At 58.1% G+C, this 26,188-nt stretch overlaps 2 protein-coding genes across 12 annotated transcripts; one reads left to right on the top strand and one right to left on the bottom strand.

Moving 5' to 3' along the window:
• On the bottom strand, positions 470-7,400 carry ADAMTSL5 (ADAMTS like 5). Of its 11 annotated transcripts, none has more exons than XM_018050423.1 (13): positions 7,309-7,393; positions 6,150-6,471; positions 5,685-5,883; positions 5,493-5,584; positions 5,200-5,260; positions 4,948-5,056; positions 3,498-3,625; positions 3,079-3,190; positions 2,665-2,751; positions 2,375-2,538; positions 1,986-2,175; positions 1,841-1,912; positions 470-1,553 (listed from the first exon to the last, which is right to left on the bottom strand). In XM_018050423.1, the coding sequence occupies exons 2-13, from the start codon at positions 6,203-6,205 to the stop codon at positions 1,192-1,194; spliced, it is 1,632 nt and encodes a 543-aa protein (XP_017905912.1). In that variant the 5' UTR covers positions 6,206-6,471; positions 7,309-7,393; the 3' UTR covers positions 470-1,191. The 11 variants fall into 11 exon arrangements, with proteins under 11 accessions (XP_017905912.1, XP_017905913.1, XP_017905915.1 ...); XM_018050424.1 differs by having other exon boundaries at positions 470-1,493; positions 7,309-7,389; XM_018050426.1 differs by having other exon boundaries at positions 470-1,493; positions 5,685-5,757; positions 7,309-7,389.
• On the top strand, positions 18,595-25,538 carry PLK5 (polo like kinase 5). Its single transcript, XM_018051652.1, is given in 16 exon segments — positions 18,595-18,767; positions 19,347-19,460; positions 19,613-19,729; positions 20,365-20,494; positions 20,598-20,685; positions 20,784-20,879; positions 21,504-21,702; positions 21,833-21,959; positions 22,117-22,217; positions 22,371-22,419; positions 22,657-22,734; positions 23,273-23,437; positions 24,384-24,450; positions 24,534-24,671; positions 25,302-25,413; positions 25,416-25,538. Coding segments are annotated over 16 exon segments (1,818 nt in total). The 5' UTR covers positions 18,595-18,653.

The raw sequence follows: 26,188 nt of genomic DNA, 5'->3' as shown, positions 1-26,188 counted from the left end.
AGATGATGGCATGAGCCACCCCACTCAGGGTGGGGAGGCAGAAGGAGAGGTTTGCTGGTACCCCGCAGACACTTCCAATCCATATGACCTAGGCCTACCCTCCTGGCTCTAGAAGCTATGAGGAGACCACATCCAGAACACGAGGACAAGGCACAGGCTGAAGGTGGGGCACTGACCTCCCTACTCTGCTGGAAGGGTCCCCCCCGAAATGGCCTGAGATGGATGTGTGGCCCCAAGGGGCATGGGGATGGGACCTAAGGAACCCCCACCTTCCCGTATCATCTATTTCCTGTCATCACGGTCTTCCCAGGGTCAGTCATGCTGGAGGGAGTTGGGGGCTGGACCAGGAGGAGGAGGGACAAAGGGCACATGATCACATGTGCACATGGGGGTTGGTGGGGGGGGGGGTGGGCAGGGAGCATGATTGTGGATCTCACTACCAACGCATTCCAAAGTGTCTGCGGCCAAGTGTGTGTAACTGGGCTTGTGTTTTTTTTTTTGTTTTTTTTTTAAAACAGCTCTTGTAAAAATTAAATAGGAATAAAAAAAGGGTGAACAGCAGGGTTGCCTGGAGGAAAGCCCACCCCACCCTCAAATTGCTGAAGCTGTTAAGATTATCTGTGAACTTCCTGGTAGCAAGGGCAAAAGGGGAAATTGGTATGTTACAGTGCCTGGGTAGGCATGTTTTCTGGGGGTCATGCCTGTTTGTGACAGTGTCTCTGAAAACGTGAGAGTACATGTGTAAGTAGCAGCGTGAAAGGAGAGAGTATCGGGGGTTAAACAGTGATGAACTTCCTGGTAGGCAGGACAAGAGGGAAAACCATTACAACGTCCCTTTAGGCATGTTTTCTTGGGACCAGGCTTGTGTGTGACAATGTCTCTGAGCACATGAGTGTGAAGCAAGGGGAATAAAAGCAGACACAAAGTCTCTGAGTGTAGAACAGCTATGGGCTTCCTGGCAGCCAAGGTGAGGAGACCAGAATTAAGTCTGTTCAGTGAGTGTCCACCCGTGTGGGCTTGCTGGTGAGAGCGGCTCTGCGTGTAGGGGTGTCTGAGTGTGATGATGGGAGAGTCATAGAGCTGCAGGTGGAAGACCAACAGTGCCTAGCTCCCTGGCAGCTACAGCAAGAGGAGACATATGCTGACTTTGAGACTAGTCACCCAGGTGTGGCCAAGGTCTGGTCCGGGGGCTCAGAGAGGGCAGTGCCGGGCAGCCAGGCGCACGCGGCTGTCCTCGGCAGGGCTCCAGAGCCGGGCGTAGCCAGCATGGGGGAGCAGCAGCCGGTCCTGGGTGCCATCAGGGCTGATGAGGCGCCGGGCAGCCAGCAGGTAGTCCCGATGGAGGGCCAGCGGGGGGCAAGGGCAGCGGCTTGGCGCCCACACGTACTCCAGGGCCCGCAGTGGAGAGCGGTTCTTGTAGATGAGCTGCACGCGCACCTCATAGCGGGTCTCCTGGGCCTGGCGGATGCGGCCCAGTACATGGGCACGGAACACTGTGGGTGGGACCATGCTGAGCCCTGCTGGACAGAGCCTGGGTCCCAACCATGCACCCACTGCAAGATGATGGAACTGGGGGTCAGGTGGGGCAATGGAGGCTCTTGGGGACTGTGGTCAGCTGTGGCCTGGGGTCAAGATCAGCTTAGGGATCAATGAGGGGTCAGGAGTCAGATTAGGGCAAAGGATCAGATCAGGGGGTCAAAATTAGGGTCAGAACGGGTCAAGTTGTAGTCAGGTCAAGGAGTGAAGGGTAAAGTTGGACCAGAGTTAGAGGTCAGCAGGACATGGGTCAAGTTCAGGTCACTTGGGGGCCAGGTGAGGGATGGGGTCAGGGACCTCTCACCGAAGTCACTGCCGCAATAGTGGAGCAACCGGTGGGCACGACCGCGGGTGTCTGGGCAGGGTGGACAGGGCTCTGCAGGGGCAGTGCAGTCAGGGGTGCGGGCCTTGCCCCTGCTGGCCCCCCACCCAGTCTGTCCCCAGCTCACCTGGAGTGGGGATCGGGGTCCGTGGAGGGATGACAGTGGGGGACTCAAGGGGCTGAGGTTCTACCTCCCGAGGCTGAGGCTGCCGCGGGGACCAGCCCAAGACCTGAGCCTGCGCCTGGAAGGGGCCATAGCGCTCCCGAGGGAGCCAGAACTCGAATTCAATGCCTGGGTTGGGCTCCTGCAGGAGGACCTGAGGCGGGGGCGGAGCGGGGAGAGTGTTAGGGAACTGCACTGGGACCTGATGGCCGGCCACTCTCCCCACGCACACTCTACCCAGCCTCCTCCCTCTGACCGGTAGTCCCCAGCCTTCCCCCTCTGACCCCTGCTCCCCTTCCAGAGTCTCTGACCTCATCCCCAACGCCCAGCTGCCCTCTCAGGCCCGCCCCCACCTGCAAGAGCAGGTCTTCGGAGGTGGGCCCGGCGGCGCGCAGCGTCTCCTCCGGCCCTGTGGCGCGGGTGTAGACCACGCGGGTGCCCGCTGCCTCGTAGGTCCCGGCCGGGCTGACCACCCAGTTCCCGTTGAGCACGTAGCGCCCGTCGCCCCCCATCAGCGCTGCAAGGGAAGGGTCAGCCCGGGCTCCCTGGAAACGGCCTTGCCCATCTCCCCGACCCTGCCATCTCCCTCCCCGCGGGATTCGGGCGGCCAGCGGGGCGCCTCCTCCCTCGGACCCTGCGATACCCAGGTGGTTCCGGCTCCGGTGGGCGGCGCGGATGTATCTGGCGCCCTCGGGGATCAGGGTCACGTTCCAGTACCCAGCGAAGGCACCTGGGCGAGAGGGAAGGAAGGTGTTGGGGAGCAGCTAGGGTGTATTTGAAGGCTGGTTTGAGGATTAAGTGAGATGCTGCAGTAAGGAGATTAGCCAAGGCTCTGGTCCTCAGAAGACCAGTACTGATCGACGGATTGGAGTTACGATTATTACCACCGTTTAAGTGGGGCAGCAAAAGAGTTAAACGCACGTCTGTTCAGGGAAGGGCGGGATAATCTGGCAAAGACCAATCAGAATGATGGGGGGGTGCTGGGCGGAGACCGTCCAATCAGCGCGGGACATCTTAAAGGGCTCTGGGAGAACTCGAGGACGGGGCAGGCGGTCACCGGCATCGCGGAACACGCGCTGCACGAAGAGGCACGAGTCGTTGGCCCCGCCGCAGCGGCCGCAGCGGTCTTCGCGGGCGTCGGAGCCCAGCAAACCGTCACAGCCGGCACTCTAAAGGGGTGGGGTGGACACGCACGCCGTCAGACCGTCCCCGCCCGCCTAGGCCATCGAAGGGGCGGGACCCTGGAAGAGGGCTGAATCAAGAACTAAAAGGATGGAACCTTGAGGGCAGGGAGGAGGCTGGGGATGGAGTCTAGTAACAGACCGGGCAGGGGAGGGCATGGACTTGATAAGGGGCGGGGCCTAGGGAATAGGGCAAGGACCAGGAACTAAATAAATGGGGTTTGGGGGCGAGGTATGGAGGGAAGAGGAGGGTGGAGCTTAGGGGGCGGGGCGGGGCGGGGCCTGGAATCCTCACGAGGCAGCGGCCAGCCACGCAGAGTCCCTGGGCGCCCGGACTGCAGGGGGTACCGTCCAGCACGCGACCGAAGCTGTGATAGAAGTCGTGCCCCACCGCTAGGCAGTTGAGGTCGCACTGGTTGGGTGCTGGGGATGGGAGAAGTCGGCGGGCGTGCGGGGGGGATTTATATTTGAATTCCAGCTCCTTCCTTGCCAGTCTTCCCCCAGGCAGCCATCCCCTTGGGCATATGCGGCTCAGAGACTCAGCCAAAGCCACACATGGAGGCTGAGGCAGAGCATGGACTGGACCTTAGGCTTTCTGCTTCCCGTCCCCTGGGATTGTCCCAGACTCGTATACTGGGAATGTATTCATTCGTCCGTTCATTCATTCATTCATGTTAAGTCCTAATACTAGGGACCGATTATTAACATCATCTGGAGAAGGAAATGGCAACCCACTCCAGTATTCTTGCCTGGAAAATTCCATGGACAGAGGAGCCTGGCGGGCTACAGTCCATGGAGTTGCAAAGAGTCGGACACGACTGAGCATACACACACAATATTAACGTCATTACCTATTCTTCACTCATTTTTTCATAATGTTCATTCCACAAATAGTCATCAAGCACATTTCCCAGACAATGTTCTAGGTTCTGGGTAGAGTGGTGGGCAGAACTTACTCAGCACTTGGACCCTGCACCCGGCAGGTGCTCAATAAAAAGCATTTGTTCAGTGCTGAGCCCTGCATATCCTGAATATGTTGTTGTCCCTCCTTGGGACTCTGTTTCCCCCTCTGCCTGGCAGCGGGGCACAATGGATAGTCTCATCACACCCACAGACTCACAGCCCTGATCCCTGCTCCCTCACCCCACCCCTGCTCAAACTCCCTCCATCTCCCAACTTCCTGAGGCTGGCTGGCAGACCCTGCCTGGAATAGAGCCTAAGCTGGCCCTGGCGGGCCTCTGTAGGGGTGAGATCATGGCAAGTTTCCTCCAATTCTTAGGGTGAAGGAAAAAAAAAATGAGTTGATGGTTGGAACTTTCTCCATTCCAGGATTTTCTTATCTGTGTCTACCCCCACTGTGGCGTCTGAAGCTGCCTGTTTCCCTTAAATCTGGAGGCACGCTGCCCTGGGCACACAGTTATGTAACTCGCTATTTTCAGCTCAACAACATTTCCTGCTACTGGTATAAGTTTGAGAACTCTTGGCCTCTGGATACAGCTCCCAGTAAATCCTCAGCTTGGTGTTCAACCCTGTGCAGAATAGACCCTTCCTCCTTCTGCCCCTGCTTCACAACTCCCACATGCTTTCTCTGCTTCACTTCACCAACTCCTATGTATCCTTCAAAGCCCCAGTGCTAATGCCCCCTTCTTGCAACCCTCCAAGTTCCTCTTCCTTTTTAGAAGCCAACTTTTCCTGGCCAGTTTTCAGTTGTTCCCTCTGGACTAACAGGAGGCTGGGCTACTTACCACCATAGAAGGGCACCCATTGGTAGGTGTTCTGGGTGCCTAGGACAGGGTGGCCATTGTAGAGGGCACATTGGAGGTCTCGAAAGGGCATGGCTGCCGGGGGACAGTCCTGGGGACAGAGATGGGTGGAGCAGAGGCTGGGACAGCCCCGAGAGCACCTGGTATGGTGGTAACCACATTTGGGGGCTTGAGCAGGGAAGCAGGAGGGCTTTGGGGAGAACTGAGTTTAAGAGGTGGGTGGGTAAAACATACAGGCTGCTGGCAGAGGCGGTACTCATGGGTGTTCCCCCAGCACAGCTCTTCCCTTGGAAACCTATGAGGAGCAAGGGGGCCAGACTGTTGTCAGCACCTCTGGGAACCCCTTCCCCAAAACCAGCCTGTCCATCAGTCTACCCTCGCCAACCCCACCCACATTCCAGCTGGATCAGTGGGATTAAAAGTCACAGCATGTGTGGGCAGGCCAAGGGTGTGGCCAGGGGCTGGGCTGGGCTGGCAGGAGAGGAGGGACAGGGACCCCCTCCCATTCCACTGGGCAGCCTCCTCACCGGATACATCTCCGGCTGCGCACTGAGAGCCCTCGCCCACAAGAGCTGGAACAGCGACTCCAGGAACCCCATGGCGTCCACTCACCCGGACCCTACTTGGGGAGAGAGAGTCACAGTCAGCCTAGAGGGGAGGCTGGCTAACCCCACACCGCAGCTGGGTCCCCATGCCCCCGGGCCTATGTCCCCTTTTACCTGAGTGTTGCTCCCCAAACCACAATTCAGGAAGGTCCACAGCAGGAGCAAAAGGTTCCAGAGGGAGTGGGGTCTGAGGGGGCAGAGGGTGCATGGCAGTTGGGGTGCCAGCAGGCCAGGGGTTGAACCCCAGCTCTGCCCTGACTGGCTGTGTGATTTCAGGCAGTAACTCATCCTCTCTGAGCTTCCCTTCTCATCTCTGAAAAAGAAGTCATAATAGAGCCCACCTAATAGGAAACTTTTGAGGGCTCCATCAGATTAGGTGAGAAAAATGGGAGGCACAGAGCCTGGTATGGAGAAGGAAAACGTAAAAATTATTATTATTGGTTGTTTATTGTCATGATCCACACAGTAGGTGCTTATTTAGTGTCTCACCATGAAAGGAATCATTCATTCCAGGGATGTGCATGGGTCTCTCTAGGGTCCTAGGTCCTTCCCCACTCTCCCCACCATCTTTGCGCCTACCTTCTGGTATGGCAAGGGGCCAGGTGCTCCGCTTTCTCTGGCCTCAGTTTCCCCATCTGTGCAATGGGGACCAGCTCGGTTCTGTCCAGTATTCTATGAGACCTGGCAGAGGGTGTGGCTGGTGGGAGCTGGGGCTGGTGCCCGGCAAAGGCACCCCCTCACAGGCAGGCCCCCAGCCTTCAGGGCTCCCTCAGCTCCCAGATGTGGGACAGCAAGGAGCTCCTGGATGGGGTGAGGGGCAGGGAGGGGTGACCTGGCCCTGGTCCAGTGGGTGCCTCATGGCCTCATGTGCAGAGGGTGTGGGATGGAGCCCCCAAGCTGCCTGCAAGAGGGAAAGGGGCCACCAGTAAGGATGATGGAGGGAAGAGGGAGGCAGCTGTGTGGGGGTAGGGGAGGCGGTGGCAGAGAGACTTTGCCTCCTTGGGCCTCAGTTTCCTCATTTGTCAGGGGAGGATGGAGTCACCTGCCATCCCCACCTTCCACATGACCACAGCACTGGATGAGGAAGGGGGAGGGAAGCAGCCACCTAGTGAGTCCTTTCTCAGGCCAGGGCCATGGCACCCGGCAGCCAGCAGTGCCTAGAGGACACACAGGACGTTGGAGGCCTGCAGCCTGGAGGTCCTGGCGCTGAGTGGGGTCAGGCCGGCTCACTAGACCCCCCTGAGCCCCTGTTTCCCTGGTAATCCGGTTCTCCTGGCTCAGAAACACTGAGGAACTGGGTGAGTGGGGGGCAACCCGGGGGTGGGACCCCGTCTGATTAGAGCCATGTGACTCGCTGCATCTCTAAACCCCAGCCCTGGCTGGCTTAGGCAGCAGGAAAGAGTCCGGGCTGGGGAGCACAGGGAGGGGAAGGGGGCTGGCCCTTCTGACAACTGCTCCCTACTTAGCACTGGCTTGTTGCGGTGGGGGGGAGTCTAGGTGATGCAACATGAGGGGCCAGAAGGACCACCGTTCCCACTCTCCAGGGTTCCCTACCCGAGAAGCCGCACGGTGGGTACAATCTTAGGGCGGCCACGCCTCCGGGCCTCAGTTTCCCCAGGAGGAAGTGGGGATGGGCTTCTTCCCACCCTATGGATGGTTGCCTCACCCCTCAACCCCAGCTTTGGGTGGGGGAGAAGACGCTGGCCGCGATAGTGGGGGGATAGAAAGAGGGACTTACCGGCTACGCGGAGCCCAGGCGGCTCGTCCTGGCTCCCCGGGCGGCCCCTGGGCAAGCGGAAGCGGCGGGGCCCGAGGGGAGGGGCGGGGGGAGCCCGGCGCGGCCCCTCCCACCCGGCCTCCCAGGGCGCGCCCCGGCCGGGGTCCGGAGGGGCGGCGCGCCGTGCGCCCCCGCGCGGCCGTTGCGCGTCCGGGCACTGATCTGCGGCAGGGGACTGCCCTGCACGAGCGGCGCCCCGCCCCCCGCCCCGGGATTGCGGCCTGGTGTCCGACCGTCCGCGTCCCGGTGACCTTGGGAAGCCCAGGGAAGGGGAGCCACGCGGGAACTGACCCCCACCTCGGGGCTGCTATTCCGGGCGCCGCTCTCAGGGCCCGGGAATGTGCGCACACCGAGGGCGCCCTGCTGTGGCTCCTGGAGGGCGCTGCCCTCTCTCCACCGACGCCCAGATCGCGTCTCCCCGAAGGTTCCTTTTCGCGGCCACTACACCTCCTCAAATCCCTCTCCCTACCCCTCCCTCAAGGTCACTCGGGGTTGCGGTTGCGGGGTTCCCGCCCCAGGTCCCGACCACCCCGAGCGCAGGGCCCCAGAGCACTGGAGAGAAGCTCGGCCCCAGGGGCCGGGCGTGGGGGGCGGAGAGCCCCTTCCCAGCCTGGCGCATTCCCGGGCGCTGCTGTCACCAGAGGACGCGCCCCACCCCGCCTCCCGCCCTCTTTGCACGGCCCCGGGCGGCGAGCCGTGGCTTGATGCTAGCCCTGGTCGAGGAGGTCCCCTTCTCAAGTGGCTGCAGACGCGCCCTCCTCGACCTCAGGTTCCCCAGCCAGGCAATGGGGCCCGTGGGGACCTATCTCCACCGCGATACTTTGTGCCAGTCTGCAAGGACAGGGTTACCCCAGGGCTCCCCACCATCCCACCCTTTCCTGGTTTAGCATCTGCGTACCCTTCATCTCCCGCCCTGGTAGGGACGCCGCAGGCGCCCTGCACTCGCCCCCTCCCCCTGGCTCCTCCCCGTAGTCCCGGGATGCCCCTTGGCGAGCGGCTTGAGGAGACTGGGTCACCAAGTGGGCGAAGGGAGGACGGACCTTCTTCATGGGCTCGGCCGGGGCTCAGCTTGAGTGCCGCCTTCTCCGGGGAGCCCGCTGTGGGGTCTCCCAGCCCAGACCACAGGGAGGGCGCATTGAAGGTCCTGCTCTGTTCTCCAGGCTGGAGCAGCTCAAAGCAGGGCTGTCCAATGCCATTTATTTGTCCAGAACTTATTGAGCACTTACTGTGTGCCACTGCGGGCTTCCTGTGTGGTTCAGCGGTAAAGAATCTGCCTGCAATACAGGAGACTCTGGTTGGATCCCTGGGTTGGGAAGATTCCGTGGAGGAGGGCATGGCAAACCCACTCTAGTATTCTTGCCTGGAGAATCCCGTTAACAGAAGAGTCTGGAGGGCTACAGACCATGGGGTCAAAAAGAGTCAGCCATGACTGAAGACTGAGCCCACACACGTGCTGCTGGACCAGGAAACAACCCCACCAATTAGGCTAGTGAGGTAGGCATCCCCTAGAAGGGTGCAAGGCCGCCTTCTGACCTACAGGCTCTGAAAAAATAGCCCAAGCCCACTGCAGATGGGGTGGGGGGTCAGGAAGGCCCTTCCCCAGAAGGTGATTGCCACAGGGAGGTGGCGGAAGGGCACCTGCAACAGCACATGCAAAGGTCCTGAGTCTGGAATAGAGGCTAAAGTACCATAGGGGAGTTGGTGTGGTTGGAACAAATAGCCAGGGTTGGGGTGGAGATGTGATCAGAGAGCAGTGTGGGGAGTGGCAGCCATGGGAGGTGGAGGGCGCTCTGGTTTGGGAACACCTGCCTCTGGCATTCTGGGGGCAGAAGGGGGCTCCAGAAAGCAGTGGGGAGGCAGCAGCAGGCATGATGGGGGCAAGGGCTGGGGTGGGGGAAGGGACAGCACTGGGTGGTTCCCAGCAGTCTGGGAGTGGAGTCTGCAGGCTATGTGACAGATCCCAGGGGGATTGGATGGGAGGAGGCAGGCAGGAGCCTGGCCTGAGCAGCCAGGGAAGGGAGGGATGGGGGTGGCAAGTTCAGAAGTCAGCTGCGGATGGATCTAGGCATGAGGCACGGAGAGGCTGGGAGTCCAGGGGCTACATCTGGCCAGAGATGGACACTTGGGCATCCCCTGCACACAGTGGTGGTGAGAATGGTGGATGAGATCACGGGGTGTGTGTGTGGACAGAACGAAGACTGGGGTCCCCTGAGGTCTCCAGAGAATGGGGGTCCAGGAGGCAGGAGTAACCTGTGTGGGTGAGGTAAGGATGGAGCTGGTGGATCAGCATCGATGGAGGCAGTGACCTTGACAAGGCTGAGCCTGGTGGGTCAGGGCTCGAGAGGGTGGCAGGAGGAGGGGGGTGATGGTGAGGGCAGGTACCCTCCGCAGAGCACCTACTGTGTGCGAAGCTGGGACCTGGGGCCTGGGCGGAGTCAGAAAGAAATCAGGCTTGACCAGGAGCGCCACCAAGTGGACAAGCTCATCCCCCTCCCATGTGCCTCAGGCCCCAAGCCCCAGGGGGTGGAGGCAGTGCGCCAGCAGGAAGGTATACAGAAGGCTTCGAGTACTGCATATTCCAAGCATTGTGCTCAGCAGAGTGCATACAGCAGGGCCTTTGTCCTACAGGGAGCATATACAGTAGATACTGCAACCTGCAAGGAATGCATTTAGTAGACACTGAACGTCCCAAGGAGTGTATGCAACACATGTAGCCTGCAAAAAAATGTATACAAAAGTCACTGCACACTGCAAGGAGTGCACACAGCAGGCACTGAGTACAGTGTCTATGGCAGGCATTGTACTCTGCAGTGAATGTATACAGCAGGCACTGAGTCCTGTAAAAAGAGCATACAGCAGCCCCTGTGTCCTGCAAGGACAACACACAGCGCTTACTGGGTCCTCCAGGGAGTGTATACAGTAAGCCTGTGCCTGGCATGGGGACATAAGCACTTGAGGGCTGGCGAGATACTACTGAGGTGAAGGTGTGGAGTCCTGTGCCTGCCCATGTCCCCGCAGCCTTTGCTGCCCCCCAGGTTTCCAGCCTCGCATCCCCAGCCAGGATGAAACTTAGCTGGGTTCAGCTGATTCCCGGAGGGGAAGGCTGAGCGCTCAATTCACAACACCTGCTGCAGGTGGAGGGGTGAGTGTGAGGTTTGGCGGCTGCAGGTGCGGTGGAGTGTCACCACCCCCAACTCATGCCCTGGTCTGGACCTAGGCCCAGGGGTTATGGGGTCTCCCAACACTGAACTCTACCCTGAACCCCATCCTTGAAGCCGGGCTTGGACAGGATCAAGCCCAGTCAACATGAGTCCTGACGGATGTGGATCAGCCAGGCTCCCTCTGTGGCCTCACAAGTTCGAACTTCCCAAACTCCCTCCCCAACACTCTGCAGCCTCCCGTGATCCCTCAGGCCTGGCCACGTGGTCCACAGGACCCTCCAGCCTCCTGTGTAGACTAGGTGGGAGGGGTCCTGTCACCCTGCCCCAGAACTTGGGTCTCTGAAGCTGCCCAGCTGTTCCTGGCCATGAGTGGAGCAGGATTGGGGCCCCACCATGGCAAGGGCAGCCCATGTGAGCTGGGATGGTACTGCTTCTCTGCCCTAGGGGGATGCCAACAGCCAGAAGCAGAAAGGGCTGGACTTCTGAGACAGTTGTTAGAGTCCCTGAATAAAGCCACACCTGAAGCCATCCATTATGTTTCACTTGAGCAATTTTGAGTTTCTGTGACTTCTCATCAAGGGGTCCCCACTAATAGAGAACAGCATCTTTTCCATCACCTTCACCCCCTAGACAAGTCCTGTTTCTTAGGTCACTGACCCTGTGATGGAGTAGTTCGCATCTACAGGTCACCACTGCTTTGAAGGCCTCCATATCTGATGTGACATCCCCCACAGCCCCCATGAGAGAAATCCTCACCCCACCTCATGGGTCAGGACTCTGGGGAGCAGAGGGGAACAGTCACACACAGCAAGACTTGGAGGGCGTGGGATGACTTCACACTCATATCTGAATGGGTGTCCTGAGCTCCTTTTTTAAATTTTTCTTTTTTTTTTTTAACACAAACTATTTTCTTGACATGTACACACTGCTTTATGTATTTTTGGCTGCAGTGGGTCTTTGTTGCTGCAAGTGGGCTTTCTCTAGTTGGGGAGAGCAGGGGCTACTTTCCAGTCGCAGTGTATAGGCTTCTCATTACATGGGCCTCTCTTTTTGCAGAGCACGGGCGCACAGGCTTCAGTAGTTGTGGCATCTGGGCTCAGGTGCTCTGAAGCATGAGAAATCTTCTCAGACCAGGGGTCAAACCCTTGTCCCTTGCATTGGCAGGTGGATTCTTATCCACTGTGCCACCGGGGAAGTCCCTAATTTAATTTTTAATTTTTGGCTGCACCACAAGGCATGCAGGATCTTAGTTCTCAGAACCCAGTCCTTCTGCAGTGGAAGCCTGGATTCATTGTTTGTTTAATTATTTTATTTTTAATTGAAGGATAATTGCTTTACAATATTGTGTTTGTTTCAGCCTTACATAAACATGAATCACGTAGTATACATATGCCCCCTTCCTCTTGAACCTCCCTCCCACCCCTTCCTATCCCTTCCCACTCCTCTAGGTTGTCCCAGAGCACAGGGTTGAGCTCCCTGAGTCATACAAGAAGCCTGAATTCTGAATCACTGGACCGCCAGGGGAGTTCTTCCTGAGCTCCTTTTGAGGCAGGGGGGTGGGGGGACACTCTTGAGCCAGGGGATGCTGGAGGCAGGACCTGGAGAATGAGGGGGAACTGAACAAAGGAGGGTGTGAGAGAGAGGGTGCTCCTGGCTGGCAGAACAGCACGTGCAAAGGCCGAGGGGCCAGAGAAGCCGGGTGAGGGCTAGAGAAGCCGGGTGAGGACCAGGCCCATTGAGGAGGCCTGTGTAGTGGGGTGAAAAGGAAGTCGGGGAGGTGGGCGGCAGGGGCCTGCCTCACAGAGCTTGGGGGCTAGGAGCATGGGAAAGTTACACAGAAACAGCAAGAAACATTAGGTGAGAAAGTTAGAAAAGTTATGCAGGATCCAATGGCAGTTATATATGTTATCTATGTTAGCCTTAGCTCAGATAGGAAGGGGATAGGAATAAACCCTCATGGTCACCCACGATGATCTGGGGGTGGAGGTTAGAGGTGACTCTGAGTTACTCACTGCCTTTGAGCTTTTAATTTCTTGTCACCTTTTAATTATTTTTTAAAGAGAACTTTAAAAATATTTTGGCCACACTTTGCCGATTATGGGATCTTATTAACCTGACCAGGGATTGAACCTGCACCCCCTGCAGTGAAAGCACAGAGTCCTAAGCACTGGACTGCCAGGGAAGTCTCTAAAGAGAAATTTTATTTTGGAGTAATATTAGATTTACAGAGAGTTACAGAAATATTACTATCAGTTCTGTCTATCCTTTGTCATCAGTAGTATAATCCCCACCCCACCCCTTAGGATGTCCACATCCTGGTCCCGGGGCCTGTGATCATGTAACAGGGCAGAGGGGACCCTGCAGGCGGGATTAAGGCCCCTGAGATGGGGACGACCCTGGATTCCCCGGAGGGCCCAGTGTCATCACGGGGTCCTTATAAGAAGGAGGGGGAGGGTCAGAGGCAGAGAGACAGGAGATGCTGTGCTGCTGGCTGCGAGGATGGGGGGAGGGGCCACAAGCCAGGGATGCGGTGCCTCTAGAAGCTGGAAAAGGGGGGAGCCAGTGCTCCCTGGGAGCCTCCAGAGGGACCAGCCCTGCCCACGCCTGAGCTCCAGGACATGAGATAATATATGTGTGCTTTCTTTTATATTTATTTATTTATCATGGCTGTGCTGGGTCTTCCTTGCTGCTCAGGCTTCTCTTTAGTTGCAGCAAATGGGAGCTTCTCTCTAGTTCTGGTGTGCGGGCTTCTCATTGCAGGGGCTTCTTTTGTTGCAGAGCACAGGCTGTAGGACGCTCAGGCTTCACTAGTTGCAGTTCCCAGGCTCTGGAGCACAGGCTCAATAGTTGTGATGCACAGTGCCCCGTCGCTCTGTGGTACACAGGATCTTCCCGGACCAGAGACCAAACCCACGTCTCCTGCATTGGCAGGCGGATTCTTCACCACTGAGCCGCCAGGGAAGCCCCATGTGTGCTTTCTTAAGCCAACAAGTTTGTAACTCATTACAGCAGCCATAGGAAACAATGACTATTGTGATGTCTAAGGAAGTGACATTGGTATATCACCATTTCTAATTAATAATATTAGTAATTACTATAATGACTGACTAAACTCCAAATGTTGTTTGGATTCCTTCTATTTTTTTTCCAACTAATTTCTTTTTTCTATTCGAGGATAACATCCAGGAGCCCACATGACACTGAGCTGTTTCTTTCATAATTGCTCAAAAGGCCCAAGCAGATAAAATATGAATTATTCTTGTGGAAATCTGGCTGCTTCTGATGCTCACACAGCACTCTGCTTGCAGCCAGAGTTGATCAATGTCCCTGAACAGAGGTTGAGACGGCGTCCAGCTGAGGACATGGTGGGAAGAGCCTCCACCCAGGGTGAGCGGCACATACTCATGTGAGGGACCCTGAGGGTGCCCACCCAGCAGGTGGGGTCAGGACAGCTCAGGGGAAGGTCTGAACTTGCCCAAGGCCTCCCCAGGGAGCGCGTCAGCACCTGCAGGGAACACAGCAAGGAAGCACACAACCTGCTTCTACCGTGGAGCCCCCGGTCCTTGGGGGAGAACCCAGCAAACCAGCAAGGAAACAACATGATTTCAGGTTGTGTGGGAACCCCAGAGGGGCTCTTGGGGTGTGGGGGGCCCTTGCCTGCAACTCAGAAGATGAGAAGGAGTTACTGGATGAAGACCAGGGGGCGGGGAGAGCTTTGGGCTGAGGGAATGGTGTGTGCCAAGGCCCTGAGGTGGGATGAGCTTGGTGTGGGATCTCAGACCGACAGAGAGGCCAGCGTGGTTGGACCAGGGTGTGTGTGGGTGTGTGGGAGAGCCATGGAGGCCCACTAGCAGGCTTTTAGATGCAATCCAATTTAGTTCTAGAAGACGTCTTATTGTCAGGAAGAGGCTGGACTGTCCTCTGAGTCCAACTCTCAGCCAGCACCTGGTTCTGTGAGCCTCAGATGGCCCAGACACATTGTGTCCCCTGACCTGGCTGTGGCTATCCTTACTGTTCCTGACCCAGGGCCTTGGCTGGTCCTGAGCATCATGACAGGGAGCACCCACTGGTGTCTTCAGCTCCATCTCCTCCTCTGGCTATCCCCTCTCTGACCCTGTCCACTCCCCCACTCTAGGTGTGGACATGTGTCTTAGTGTCACAGGTCAAAGGGGAGAGGTTGAAATGACTGACTCTAGGCTCTGCTTTGCTCTGGGGTAGGCAGCGAGCCCCTCAGAGACTCCCACCCCACACCCTTCCTGTCCCAGCATCACTTCATCACTCTCCAAGCTGCAGTCAGACCACGTGTGGGAGACATTCCAAGTTGCACGTACAGACAATGAGCATCCAGGGTGGAGGCCCCAGCTAATGAGGGGCTGAGGCCAGGGGTCCACACACTCCCCATCCTCCCTGTGGACAGGCAGCTCTGGGGAACCATCCCATTCCTCAAGGGCCCATAGTGGTTTCCAAGTCCTGCCCTGACTCATCCTCCTGGGCCCCTCGCTCCTGCTTTTCAAGTCAACTCACTGCACTAAACCCTTGCTTCAGGCTCTGCTTTTGGCAGAGGCCAGACTGAGACAGGGGAGGAGAGACAAGCTGCCCACGTGAGTCTCCTGCTGGCCTAGACCATGTCAGAAAGAGGGAGTAGACAAGAGGTACAGGGGTCTCTGAACTGAGCCCCAGGCTCCAGGAGAACAAGTAGGGGCCCCAAAGGAGAACCAGAAAGATGGGTGAGAATGATGGGAGAAAAGCCTACAGAGAGGTGTCTGGAGGGCACAAGAGGACAGAGCTTCTAGAAGGAGCCAATGTCAGTGGGCTCTGGGAATCTGGGAGAGACAAGGACGAGGTCTGTTCCTGTGGAAACTCAGGGGACATGGCACCTAGCCCCCATCACCCCTGCCAGCTGGGCCAGGATCAAGGCAGCAGGCACTGCAGTCATGGGGTCCCCTCCTGCCCGCCCTGCTCACGGGGCCTGTCCCTGGAGACCTGCAAGGTCTGGCTGAGGGCCCCCAAGTACAGACAAGCAGGAAGAAGGGAGTCCACTGCACTTTAAAGTCCAGGAGACCAGAGGCTAGAGAGGAACCTAGGAGCCGGGCTGAGTTATGCCTATGCCTGTCCACCTGCTCCCGCTCTGGTTCTGGAAGGAAGGAGTCACACCACTGTGGACCCCAAAGCCGATCCAGCCCACCCCCCGATGAAGGCCTCCGTAGCCCAGCCCCAGTGCTGTCTCAGCAGCCACCCCCTCCACCTGCGGCAGGTATTATATTTTGAGCAAGGCTCTGTGGCGCTTCTCCCAGGAAATCTGCTGAGTCTGGGGAGTTATCTCAGGTCAGAGAAAGAACAGACTGGAGACAAACCAAGCCTGTGGCTTGGAGCGAGGGGGCTCAGGGGGCTGTGTGGCCAACCTGGGGCCCCAGCCCACAACTCCTCAGCCTCCTGAGCCCCAGGCAGGTGTCAGCATGGGAGGGTCAGGCTGCCCCACTGAGCCCCCTACCCCAACACCGGCCCCTTTGCAAAACTACAATTCTTAGCTTGCCACACATATGAGGCTTCAGTTTGCTCATCAGTAAAATGCGGGTCTTAGCCCCTAAGGCTGAGGGCTCCTTGGGGTGTGGTATCTAATATGGTTTTCACTTTTGATTGTGGCAAAATATACATCACGCAAAATTTGCCATCATCACCATTTTTGAGAGCACAGCTTAGTGGCATTAAACACATTTACACTGTTGTGTAACCAACCGCACCATCATCTCGAGAACCTTCTCATTTTCCCAAATGGAAACTGTGACCTCATGAAATGCTGACTCCCCCTCTCCTCCCCCACCCCACCATCTAGTTCCTGTCTCTGTGGATCTGACTCCTCTAGAGACCTTCCATGAGTGGAATCAGACAGTGTGTGTCCTTCTGGGTCTGGCTTCCATTGAGCATCATGTCCGCAAAGATCACCCACATTGTATCAAGCATCAGGATTTCCTTCCTTTTTAAGGCTGAATAATATTCCCCTGTGGGCTTGGAGCATTTTTGTTTATCCATCACCTTTTGATGAACACCCACGCTATTTCCACCTTTTGGCTGTTGTGAATATGGCTGCTACGAGCATCTAAGTTTTTCCTTTTAGTTTTCCACTCTAGAGTGCTGGGGGAGGGCATCCCTGCTTGAGGGGGTGCAGGCTGAGGATGGAAAGTCTCCCCAGTCCAGTGGAGGAGGCTTAGCCAGGAAAACAGCAGGCTGCTGGGCGACTGGGGCAGAGTTGCTGTCTGCAGAGGGTGTCAGCTGACAGCCCTGCTGGGAGGCGCTGGGCCAGGAACTTGGGATTTCTTTCCCCCAGGAGGCTTCTAGGGGTCCAATGGGCTCAGCTGCCTGCCCTAGTGTGAGAGCTCTTCCTGTGCTCCTGGGGCCACTAGGGAAGGAGCCAGGGGGTAGTACTTGGGGGGTCAGGGGCTCCGGATCCCCCAACCTGCACTCCAGACTGAGCACAGCCACAGTCCAGTGACTGGCTCCCATACGCCTCGCCTTCCTGAGCCTCGGTTTCCTCATCTATAACATGGGGCTAAGAACAGCCCGTCTCTGGGATGAGCCACTGGTCTGGAAGGGGTCTGGATTTCTGACGCTGGCCTCCAGAACTGACCCAGACCCCTGACTTTGGTTAAGTCTGGGTGATCTCCTGTCCACAGATTCCTGAGTGCTAGGCAGGTCTGTCTTGGGCACAGAGCCCAGCACAAGCTCCACACACTAGTAAGTGCTGGACAAATACCTGAATTAGCAGGTGGCAGAGGTGCAGCCCTGAGAGGGACCTGGATTCCTGCCTGCCCATGCAGATTCCAGGACGACAGTGACATGATAGCTCAGACCCACGGGCCCCCCCAGCTGCCTTCCTCCGGTCACACTGCACCTGATTCTCATTAGCAGGAGACTCAGGCTCCCCTGCCCCAGTCAGCTGGGCCCCACCCCCGTGCCCTGCACTGGCCTGGAATCCTTGACCCTGGCACTGAGGCCAGCCCCCCTGGAAAGGTGCCAGAGGCTGGCTCCCATCAAATGCACTGGGGCCCCCTTAGAGCCCCCCATACCCCGGGCACCCCCATTTGACATGCCAGGTGGACATCTGACTACACAGAAGGTGCTTCCTATCCCTGGTGGCTTGGCTGGGCCGCACTCTGAAATCTGGTCTCTGGAAAATTCCAAGGCCTAATTCCAGCCAAACGGAGCCCTCCTAACCCCTCCCCATTCATTGTGTTATGTAACATATGGGTATTAATTCTGAAGCATCTGGAGGCAGCTGCCTGGATTCAAACCCAGCATTGCCCCTTCCTGGCTGGGGAAGTGAGTTTACCTCCCCGGGCCTCAGTGTGTTCATCTGTGAAATGGGGACAAGGCCAGTACCCAGGTCTCAGGATCAGTGAAAGGGTGACTTTAGGCACCAAAAGTGTGAGGCACAGCTCAGAGGTGCCACCATAGTTCCACGGGGCCCAAGCGTGCCCTCTTGTCCTCTGTCCGCCTGCCTCTCCATGGCTGTCCAAGCCAGAGCCAGGAGTCGCCACCCCTAGTGCCTCTCCTTTAGTTCCCAAACCCTGCTCCTCATGCCTAGTGTCCATTATTCACAGCAGCTTCCTCGCAGTGCCCCTCTGGGCTGCACCGCCCTCCCCACCAGCCCCAGTCCCAGAGATATTGGGCTTCTTCCCCTTCCTCTCTCTTCCTCTGCACCTGCTGTGGCTCCCTAGGACCAAGATGGTCCTCCAAGGGTGGGCTCCCACCCACCCTTCCTTTTGCGGCCTCGAGAGAATGAGACAAACCTTCTGACCTCAGTTTCCTACTCAGAGAAATGGGCGCGTGAACAATTCACAGCTTGGCGGGAGGCGCAGGATCCGAGAAGCCAGCGAGCAGAGCGCGTGTGACTGGCGCGGGGTTTACGTGCAGGATGCCAGCGCCGTTCTGGTCTCTGGAACTCCCGCCAGCCCGGCGTCCCCGGATGCCCACAAGCCCCCACGCGCCCGCCCCCTCCCGCACCGGCCGCCCGGAGCGTCTGGACTCCACCCCTCCCCCCTCGGCCAATAAGAGGCGTCCCAGTAGCGCCCGGCCCCTGGAGCAGCGCTGTGCGTGGTGGTCGCGCCCGAGGCTGCGCCAGTGCGCCAGCCAGGCCCCCAGGGAGGGATGGATCCCCGGCCGCGGCGGCGGCGGCGGCGCAGTTGCTGCCCGCTGGTCTCCGTCTTTCTGCGAGACCCAAGCTCGGGGCGCGTGTATAAGCGCGGGAAGCTGATCGGCAAGGTGGGGACTCCAGCACTCCAACTCGGCGGCAAAGGGGGCCGGGCGGAGCCCGGGTCCCAGCCCGGCGGTGCGCAAGTGAGATCTCGACCCGCAGATGAGCCAGTGTGCGCCCTGGCTTTTGTCTCTGCGTGTCCGCGTGTCTGCGGGAGTTTGGAGGCTGGTGCGGGGCTGGCGTGGGTGGACGCCCGGGTCTGCGATGAACTCGCTGTGCGGCGCGCGTTGTGTGGCGGGAATCGGTGTTGGGCGTGCAGTGCTGTGTCGTGGGTTATGCGTCCAGGGTATGGGTGCGTTGTGTGTTTTGGAGCCCTTGTCCCTGTGCGTGTGTGTCTGCGTGTGTCATAGGTCTGTGCTTTCTGTGTGCGGGCTTTGTAGCATGTGTCCGGGTACTGTGTTGGGGTTCTGTGGACTGCGTGTCCAGGTATGGAGGCGTCTGTAATGTATCTGTGTGTCTTCGTGTTCATCTGTGTGTGTTGCTTTGGGGATGCAGGTAGGAAGGTGTGAGCTGTGTGTGTGTGTGAGAAGGCCTAGCCATCTGTCCTCACACCTGTACGCACCCAGCTTGACTCTCCTGCCCTACAGGGCGCCTTCAGCCGCTGCTACAAGCTGACCGACATGTCCACCAGCGCTGTGTTCGCGCTCAAAGTGGTGCCTCGCGGAGGGGGCGGGGCTGCGCGGCTAAACGCCCGCGGCAAGGTACTCTCTGCGCGTCAGTGCCTGGGGGCCCCAGGACAGAAGCGGGTCCCCAGAGAGATCCCTGCCCTGGGGTGTGGAGCTCGCCTGTGGGGGCATGAATGCCTCGGGTGTGGGCGCCCACCGGGTGTATACACATGGTGCCCTGCCTGCAGGTGGAACGCGAGATCGCTCTACACAGCCGCCTGCGACATCGCAATATCGTGGCCTTCCACGGCCACTTCGCTGACCGGGACCATGTATACATGGTGTTGGAATACTGCAGTCGCCAGGTGCGGGGGCGGAGTGAGAGGGAGGCATGTCCCCTCCCACCCGTGTCTGCTGAGCTCATCTGTCCCCCCACCCTTGTCTGTCTCTCCTTACCTGTTTTAACCTGAGACCACACCAGGCCCACCTATGCACCTCTGCCCACCCAAAGGCTCTCTTGACCCACCTAGGCACATCTTAGCCCATCTGTGCTTCTCCTGAACTCACCCAGGCCCCACTTGCCCACACCTGTCTCCAACTGGGCAGCCCTGCCCCCTTCCCCAGGTTCAGGGCTCCCAGGGCCACTCACATGGTGTAGCCCAGAGTCCAGATGTCTGATTGGCAGGAATGCCTGTTCCTGGACCCAACTGAACTTAGCTGCACCTTCACAGACCTCTTGAACTCAGCCCACTTAAATACACCTAAGCTCATCTGTGCCGAGCGTGTACCCACCTTGTGTTTATCTCTGGCCTACAAGCTCATGGTGGCCCCTCCGTCCACTGAACTCCTGTGCTCATCCTCGGGCTCAGAGCTCACCAATGCCCATGCCACAATAGCCACGTTCACCTGGGCCCGGCTGAATTTTCCTTTGCCTTCTTGGGTCCCTGGAACTCACCTGTGTCTCCTCGACGGTGGTGTGGCACCTGTCGGGCCCCTGCAGTCTCTGGCCCACGTGCTGCAGGCACGGCAGACGCTGACGGAGCCCGAGGTGCGCTACTATCTTCGAGGCCTGGTCAGCGGCCTGAGCTACCTGCACCAGAGGCGCATCGTCCACCGGGACCTGAAGCTCAGTACGGGCGGTGCTACAGGGCGGCGCTTCGGGGCGGGGTGAAGGCGGGGCTTCCACTGAAGCCACGCTCCTTCCTCATCGCCCGCTGCATCCCCCTCCACAAGGTAACTTCTTCCTGAACAAGAACATGGAGGTGAAGATCGGAGACCTGGGGCTGGCCACCAGGATGGGGCCAGGGGGCCGCTGCCACAGGTGACTGGAAGCTCTGAGTGGGCTCTCTGGGTGGGTGCAGGTGGGCCTGGTCTGGTGTGGGGCCCCCCAGTCTTCCTCAGCCCCCGTTATGCTCCCAGAGTGCTCTGCGGGACCCCGAACTTCCTGGCTCCGGAGGTAGTGTCCAGAAACGGACATTCCTGCCAGTCGGACATCTGGGCTCTGGGCTGCATCATGTGAGTTGCTCTGGGAGCCCCAGGCCTAGGGAAAGGGGGCCGGAATGCCCAGGTGGGGACAGGCACCAGCAGGTAAGGACAGGTGTAAGCATATATGGAGGAGGTTGAGTGTGGGGACAGGCAGGTATGAGCAAACATAGGACCTCAGTGTATGCAGCTGGGGGGCAGGCAGGAGCAGGCACCTGCCGTCACTTGAGCCTACAGGTATGAATAGGGATACAGGAGGGTGTATGTGCAGCAGAGGACGGGTTTGAACCTGCCCTGAGGTGTGGACAGGTGTGTGCAGGTTTTAGGTACACGGGCAGACTAGGACATTTGTACTGACATGAGGTATATGCAGGATTGGAACAGGTGTGAGCAAGCATAAATTAAAACTGGAAAGGTCTATGCAGGTGTCCAGGTGTGACCCAGGTGCAGGCAGGTGTACAGACAGATGCTGGTGTCTTCTGTGCAGACAAGAATGACTAGGTGAGAGTGGACGCAGGGCAGGTGTGAGAAAACGAGTGTGAAGCAGGAATGGTGTCAGGGATTGAGGGTAGGGGTACACAGGTAAGTGTGAACCAACCCTGGATGCCCAGAATAGATCCAAGCAGGTGCCCTGCTTCCTGCCCCCAACCCGGCCAGGTACATGGTGCTGACTGGCGTCCCTCCCTTCGTGGCGGCTCCCCTGTCGGAGATGTACCAGAACATCCGAGATGGCCGCTACCCCGAGCCTGCACACCTGTCTGCCAATGCGCGCCGCCTCATCGCCCGCCTGCTGGCCCCCAATCCGGCCGAGCGGCCCAGCCTGGACCACCTGCTGCAGGATGACTTTTTCACACAGGTGCGGGGTGTCAGCAGGACAGGGTGGCCCCTCTCTGGGGTGTCTCAGTAGCCCCAGGTGAGGGTCAGGACCCCCAGGTAGCACAGGTACTCAGGAGCAGCCTGCTGACCTCCAGCTCCCCACTCTAAAGGGCTTCACCCCGGACCGGCTGCCACCCCACTCCTGCCACAGCCCGCCCATCTTCGTCATCCCCCAGCCTCTGGGCAGACTTTTCCGAAAGGTGGGCCAGCTGCTACTGCCCCAGTGCCGGGCGCCCTGTGAGTACCTCTCCTTCCCCCATCACCTGCTCCTCCCTGCCCTGCATCTCACACACCTGTCATATCCCCTTCCTGCTCTGAAACCATCTCCATGGCAGATGCCCTCCATGTGGGGCCAGGCTCTGCCCCCACCCCCAAATCCTTGTGCTCCCTGCAGGTCCCTTGGCTTCTCAGAAGGCCTCAGGTCCTGGAGAAGATGGTTCAGACCCTGACTCCATGGAGTGGGGCAGTGAGGTGAGGGCCGGGAGCAAGGAGGTAGTGGGGAATGCAGAGGGCGTCCTCACAGCTGGCTAGGCACGGGGAGAAGTCACGAAGTCTCCATGGGGAGGCCAGAGACCGCCACCAGTTCCTAACATCTCCTTCTCCCTCCCCAGGACTCCCTGTTGGAGAGTGGGGCTCTGTGCCCCCGAGGGCCCCATCCAGCTGCTGGCCCAGGGGACCCTCCAGAGTGCCCTGGCGGGTGAGCATGCTCCATCCTAGACAGGAACTGTGGGCAGGGGTGAGGGTTGCGAAGTGCGGGGTGAGGACTGTGCCTTGCTAGCATCACAGCCCTTCTCCTGGCCTCAGTTTCCCCACGCGTAATGTGAGGACAGTGTCTGGACTCCTGGGTTGAACATGGGACTTTTCTGGATGTGGGAGCTGGGGGTGGGGTTGTCCTCCAGATCCTGTGTCCCCCAACAGAGATCTGTCTCCCCAGGGCCCAAGGGGAGTCCAAGGCAGGAGGTAGAGGCAGCCATCAGAAACCTGCAGCTCTGCCTGGATTCGGGCCCCCCAGGTAGGGGCGGCACAAGATTTGCTGAGAAGCCAGGAAGACAGACTTCCAGCTTCCCCTGGCCCGCCCCCTGGGCTGCTGGATTTCCCTAGGCTCCCCATTCCCGCCTTTTTCCTCTTCCAAGGATTCAATCCGGGCTGCCACATGGCCTTGAGGGTTTTTATTTTTAATGCCAAAAAAAAAAAAAATGCTTAATGAAATAAAGCAAAGCCCTGCAGTGTTTTGGACCTTACACGTGTTTCAGATTTATTCATTGCTAAAAGCAGCTGTGACCCCAGAGTCCCCCAGTTTTCTCCCCTCAAGGCAAGAGTAGCTTGGGTTGTTTTTGTTTTTCGGCCACACCATGTGTTATGCAGGATCTTAGTTCTCGCCGTCAGGGATTGAACTGGCTCCCCTGCAGTAGAAACGGAATCTTAACCACTGGACCGCCAGGAAGCCCCAAAAGTTGGTTTTCTATGCCCTGGACTTTTCTCCCATCTCCTGTGCCTCCACCAGGCCCCTTCAGGAACCCCTCCTCATGTCACTTCCTTCTTGTGCCCAGCCATGCAGGACCCCCCAGGAGAGCAGCAGCCTGTCTTCTGGGCCCCCAAGTGGGTGGACTATTCTAGCAAGTATCGCTTTGGCTACCAACTGTCAGACGGTGGCAACAGGGTCTTGGTTCGGGATAGCACCCACACCCACATGGCCCTGCACCACCCAGGGGGATAGGTCATGGAGTTCCTACCCACTGTGGGGCCAAGCCCTCCCTGCTTCGCCTTTCTTCATTCACTCAAGTATTTAATAAACACCTACTGTGCATACCTACAGGTGTGTACTGCCTGCTGGGGGAGAACAATGCTAAACAAATGCATCTCTAAATTGATTTTAGTGGCAGTTTTCTGAAGAAAATAAAGCAGATGAGGTGACAGATTCAGGGGGTGGAGGCAAATCCACAGAGTGGTTGTGGAGGGAGGGGATTTCTGGGGAAGTGATGCTCAGGTGAGACAGGAAGGATGAGAAAGGGCCTGTCAGGAACAGCATCAGAGGCACAGAGAACAGCATGTGCAAAGCCCCCAAGATGGGACCCAGTGCGGTGGGTTTGAGGAGTGGCATGGAGGCAGACATGAAGTCACAGAGCCTCACGGGTGACTGCTGGGGTTGGGGCAAGAAGGAGGAGTCTGACTTGTACTTTTATTAACAGGAGACCAGCAGGGAGGTGGCTGGATTAGCTGGGTGGACAAAGATGGTAATGGGCTGGGGTGGTGGCTGTGGAGGGGTGAGCAAGGGCTGCAATCTGGGTGTAGTTTGCAGGTTTGTGGGGGGCGATGGAGCGGCCACCAGGCAAGAGAGGAAGGTGGCAAGAGGGAAGATGGGGGGAGCCATCGGGATCTCAGCATGGACAGCCAAGTCTGAGGTGCCATGGGTCTGGAGTTCAGGGCCGGGGTCAGGACTGGATGGATAGAGAGGGCTTGGACCCTGCAGAGCTGGTTTCAAATCATGGTCCAAGGGTCTACAGGAGCAGGTGTCCTTGGGTGTGAGGTGCCCAGGATGGAGACCCTGACTCCGTGGTCACCGCCCTGTGCCCCCCAACAACAACCAGGTGAGCTATGCACCCCACTTGGGAAAGCTGCAGATGTTTACCCTGAGGAATTGGGCGCCCTGCTGTTCCCCAGGGTACAAGGTTCCCTGCTGGCTGTCCTGCGGCTCTTTGCCTGGTCCATGCGGTAGTGGCTTCAAGAGGTGAGGGTGGACGTGGGGGAGCCAGGGGGGCAAGGCGGTGGGGACCCCCGGCCCTGAGGCCTCCCAGCTGGCTCTGTCCACAGGAGGGGCCTGCCCATGCCCAGCTGGCCGGTAGCACCCGGCCTCTGCCTGCTGTGCTTCCTGGTGTCCGGGCAGGTGGTGCTGCTGCTCTTCAGTGACGGGATGGTGCAGGGGGTCAAGGGGCCCCTCAAATGGGCCTGGTGTGTTGGATGCTTTTGGGAGAGAGCCCTAGGAAGCAGTTGGTTCCTGGTGGAGCCAGGAACTGAGACTTATGACTCCCAAGCATAAAACTGGAAATAAAATGTGTTCAAATGATGGCAGAATGTCACTGGGGATCATGGTCCCATGTGGTCACCGGTAGCAGCTGGCAAAATGTCATCTCATTACAGAATCAGTTGTAGGTTTTCCTGAGCGATTCTGGCAATCTCCGAGAAATTGTAGCTGCTCTTAAAACAGACTTCCAACGCAGTAGTATACAATCCTTACTATCATAGAAAAATTAGTATGATTTTATTTTACAATGAAAACCCCATCTCTGTTTAGACCAGAGTGCCCTGACCTGGGCTGGATCTCAGAGGGCAGGACTGGCTTCAAATGGCCATGCCCAGCAGCGGGGAGAGCTGGCACCAGTGGGGAGCTGCTGTTCCCCAGGACGCAGGCTTGAGTAGGAGGTCTCACTGGGTGGGTTTGGGCAGTGGGTCCCATCTGAGCCTTGGTCTCCCTGTCTATGCAGTACAGCTCTGGCTCCTGGCCTGGAGTCCCCACAGGTGGGGCATCCGCTGAAACTCAGGTCAGGGCACCCCCAGTCTCCTGTCCACTTGCCCCCCCAGGGCCGGGGCCTCTTCTCCCTTCCACCCCAGCTTCTCCCCACATTGGCAGGTCAGCAGCAGCGGAGATCGGGAACAACTCGTGTTGAGCGGGGGTGGTGAGGAGCTGCTGCTCACACAGTCTGGGAACTGGGCCAGCCTGGCACCTCCTACCCGCTGGGCATCCTGCGGGGCCATGGCTGTGCCCCAGGCACCCACCAGCACTTTCAGCATGCCATCCTCATGCTACAGAGCATCTAGTGATCCCGAGGGTCAGAGTGGACCTCTGCATGTTGATACCCAGGACCCAGGGTCCATTTCTGCTCCTGTTGCTCCCCTTTCCCTCCTGAGGGACGTCCTTGGGGCAGCATAGGGAGCGTGCAGGGGGTGGGGGGACCTCGCTTCGCCTCTTGGCATGACTGTTCAACCCAGACTTGTGTCTGGATTTGTTCTTTTTCCATTAAAGGAGACTTGACTCTGCAGCCTGCCCCATCTGCCTCTCTTTGGGGCATTTGAGGAACTTTGGCGAGGGGGCACCCAAACCCGACATGATCTGAGCCCACTGCTCTCTGTGACACAGATAGATGGGCCAGATTGTCACCAACACAGAAATCCTTACCAAAGTGTGGTTCTGCCATGACCAAAACTCTGAAGTATGGAACACTGCTTAACAGATGGGCAGGGAAGACACAGATGGGGAGGCTGGGAAAATGGTGACCTCTGTCACGCCAGGGCAAGATATTTGGCACCTTTGCCCTAGGGAGGACCGGAGTCGTGGTGTGCTCCTAGAGCTGGAGGCTCTAGTTAATGGACAGCTGGTCGTTGTGTGTGAGAGGATAGTGTCAGAAAGATGAGTTCGGGAAAGAGCTGGCTGGCGAGCCAACAGAAATGAGAGAACTCAGAGGCTTGAG

The sequence above is a fragment of the Capra hircus genome, chromosome 7 (assembly GCF_001704415.2).
Source record: "Capra hircus breed San Clemente chromosome 7, ASM170441v1, whole genome shotgun sequence".
In the NCBI taxonomy this organism is placed as follows: Eukaryota; Metazoa; Chordata; class Mammalia; order Artiodactyla; family Bovidae; genus Capra; species Capra hircus.
This window is presented reverse-complemented; position numbering and strand designations above follow the sequence as displayed.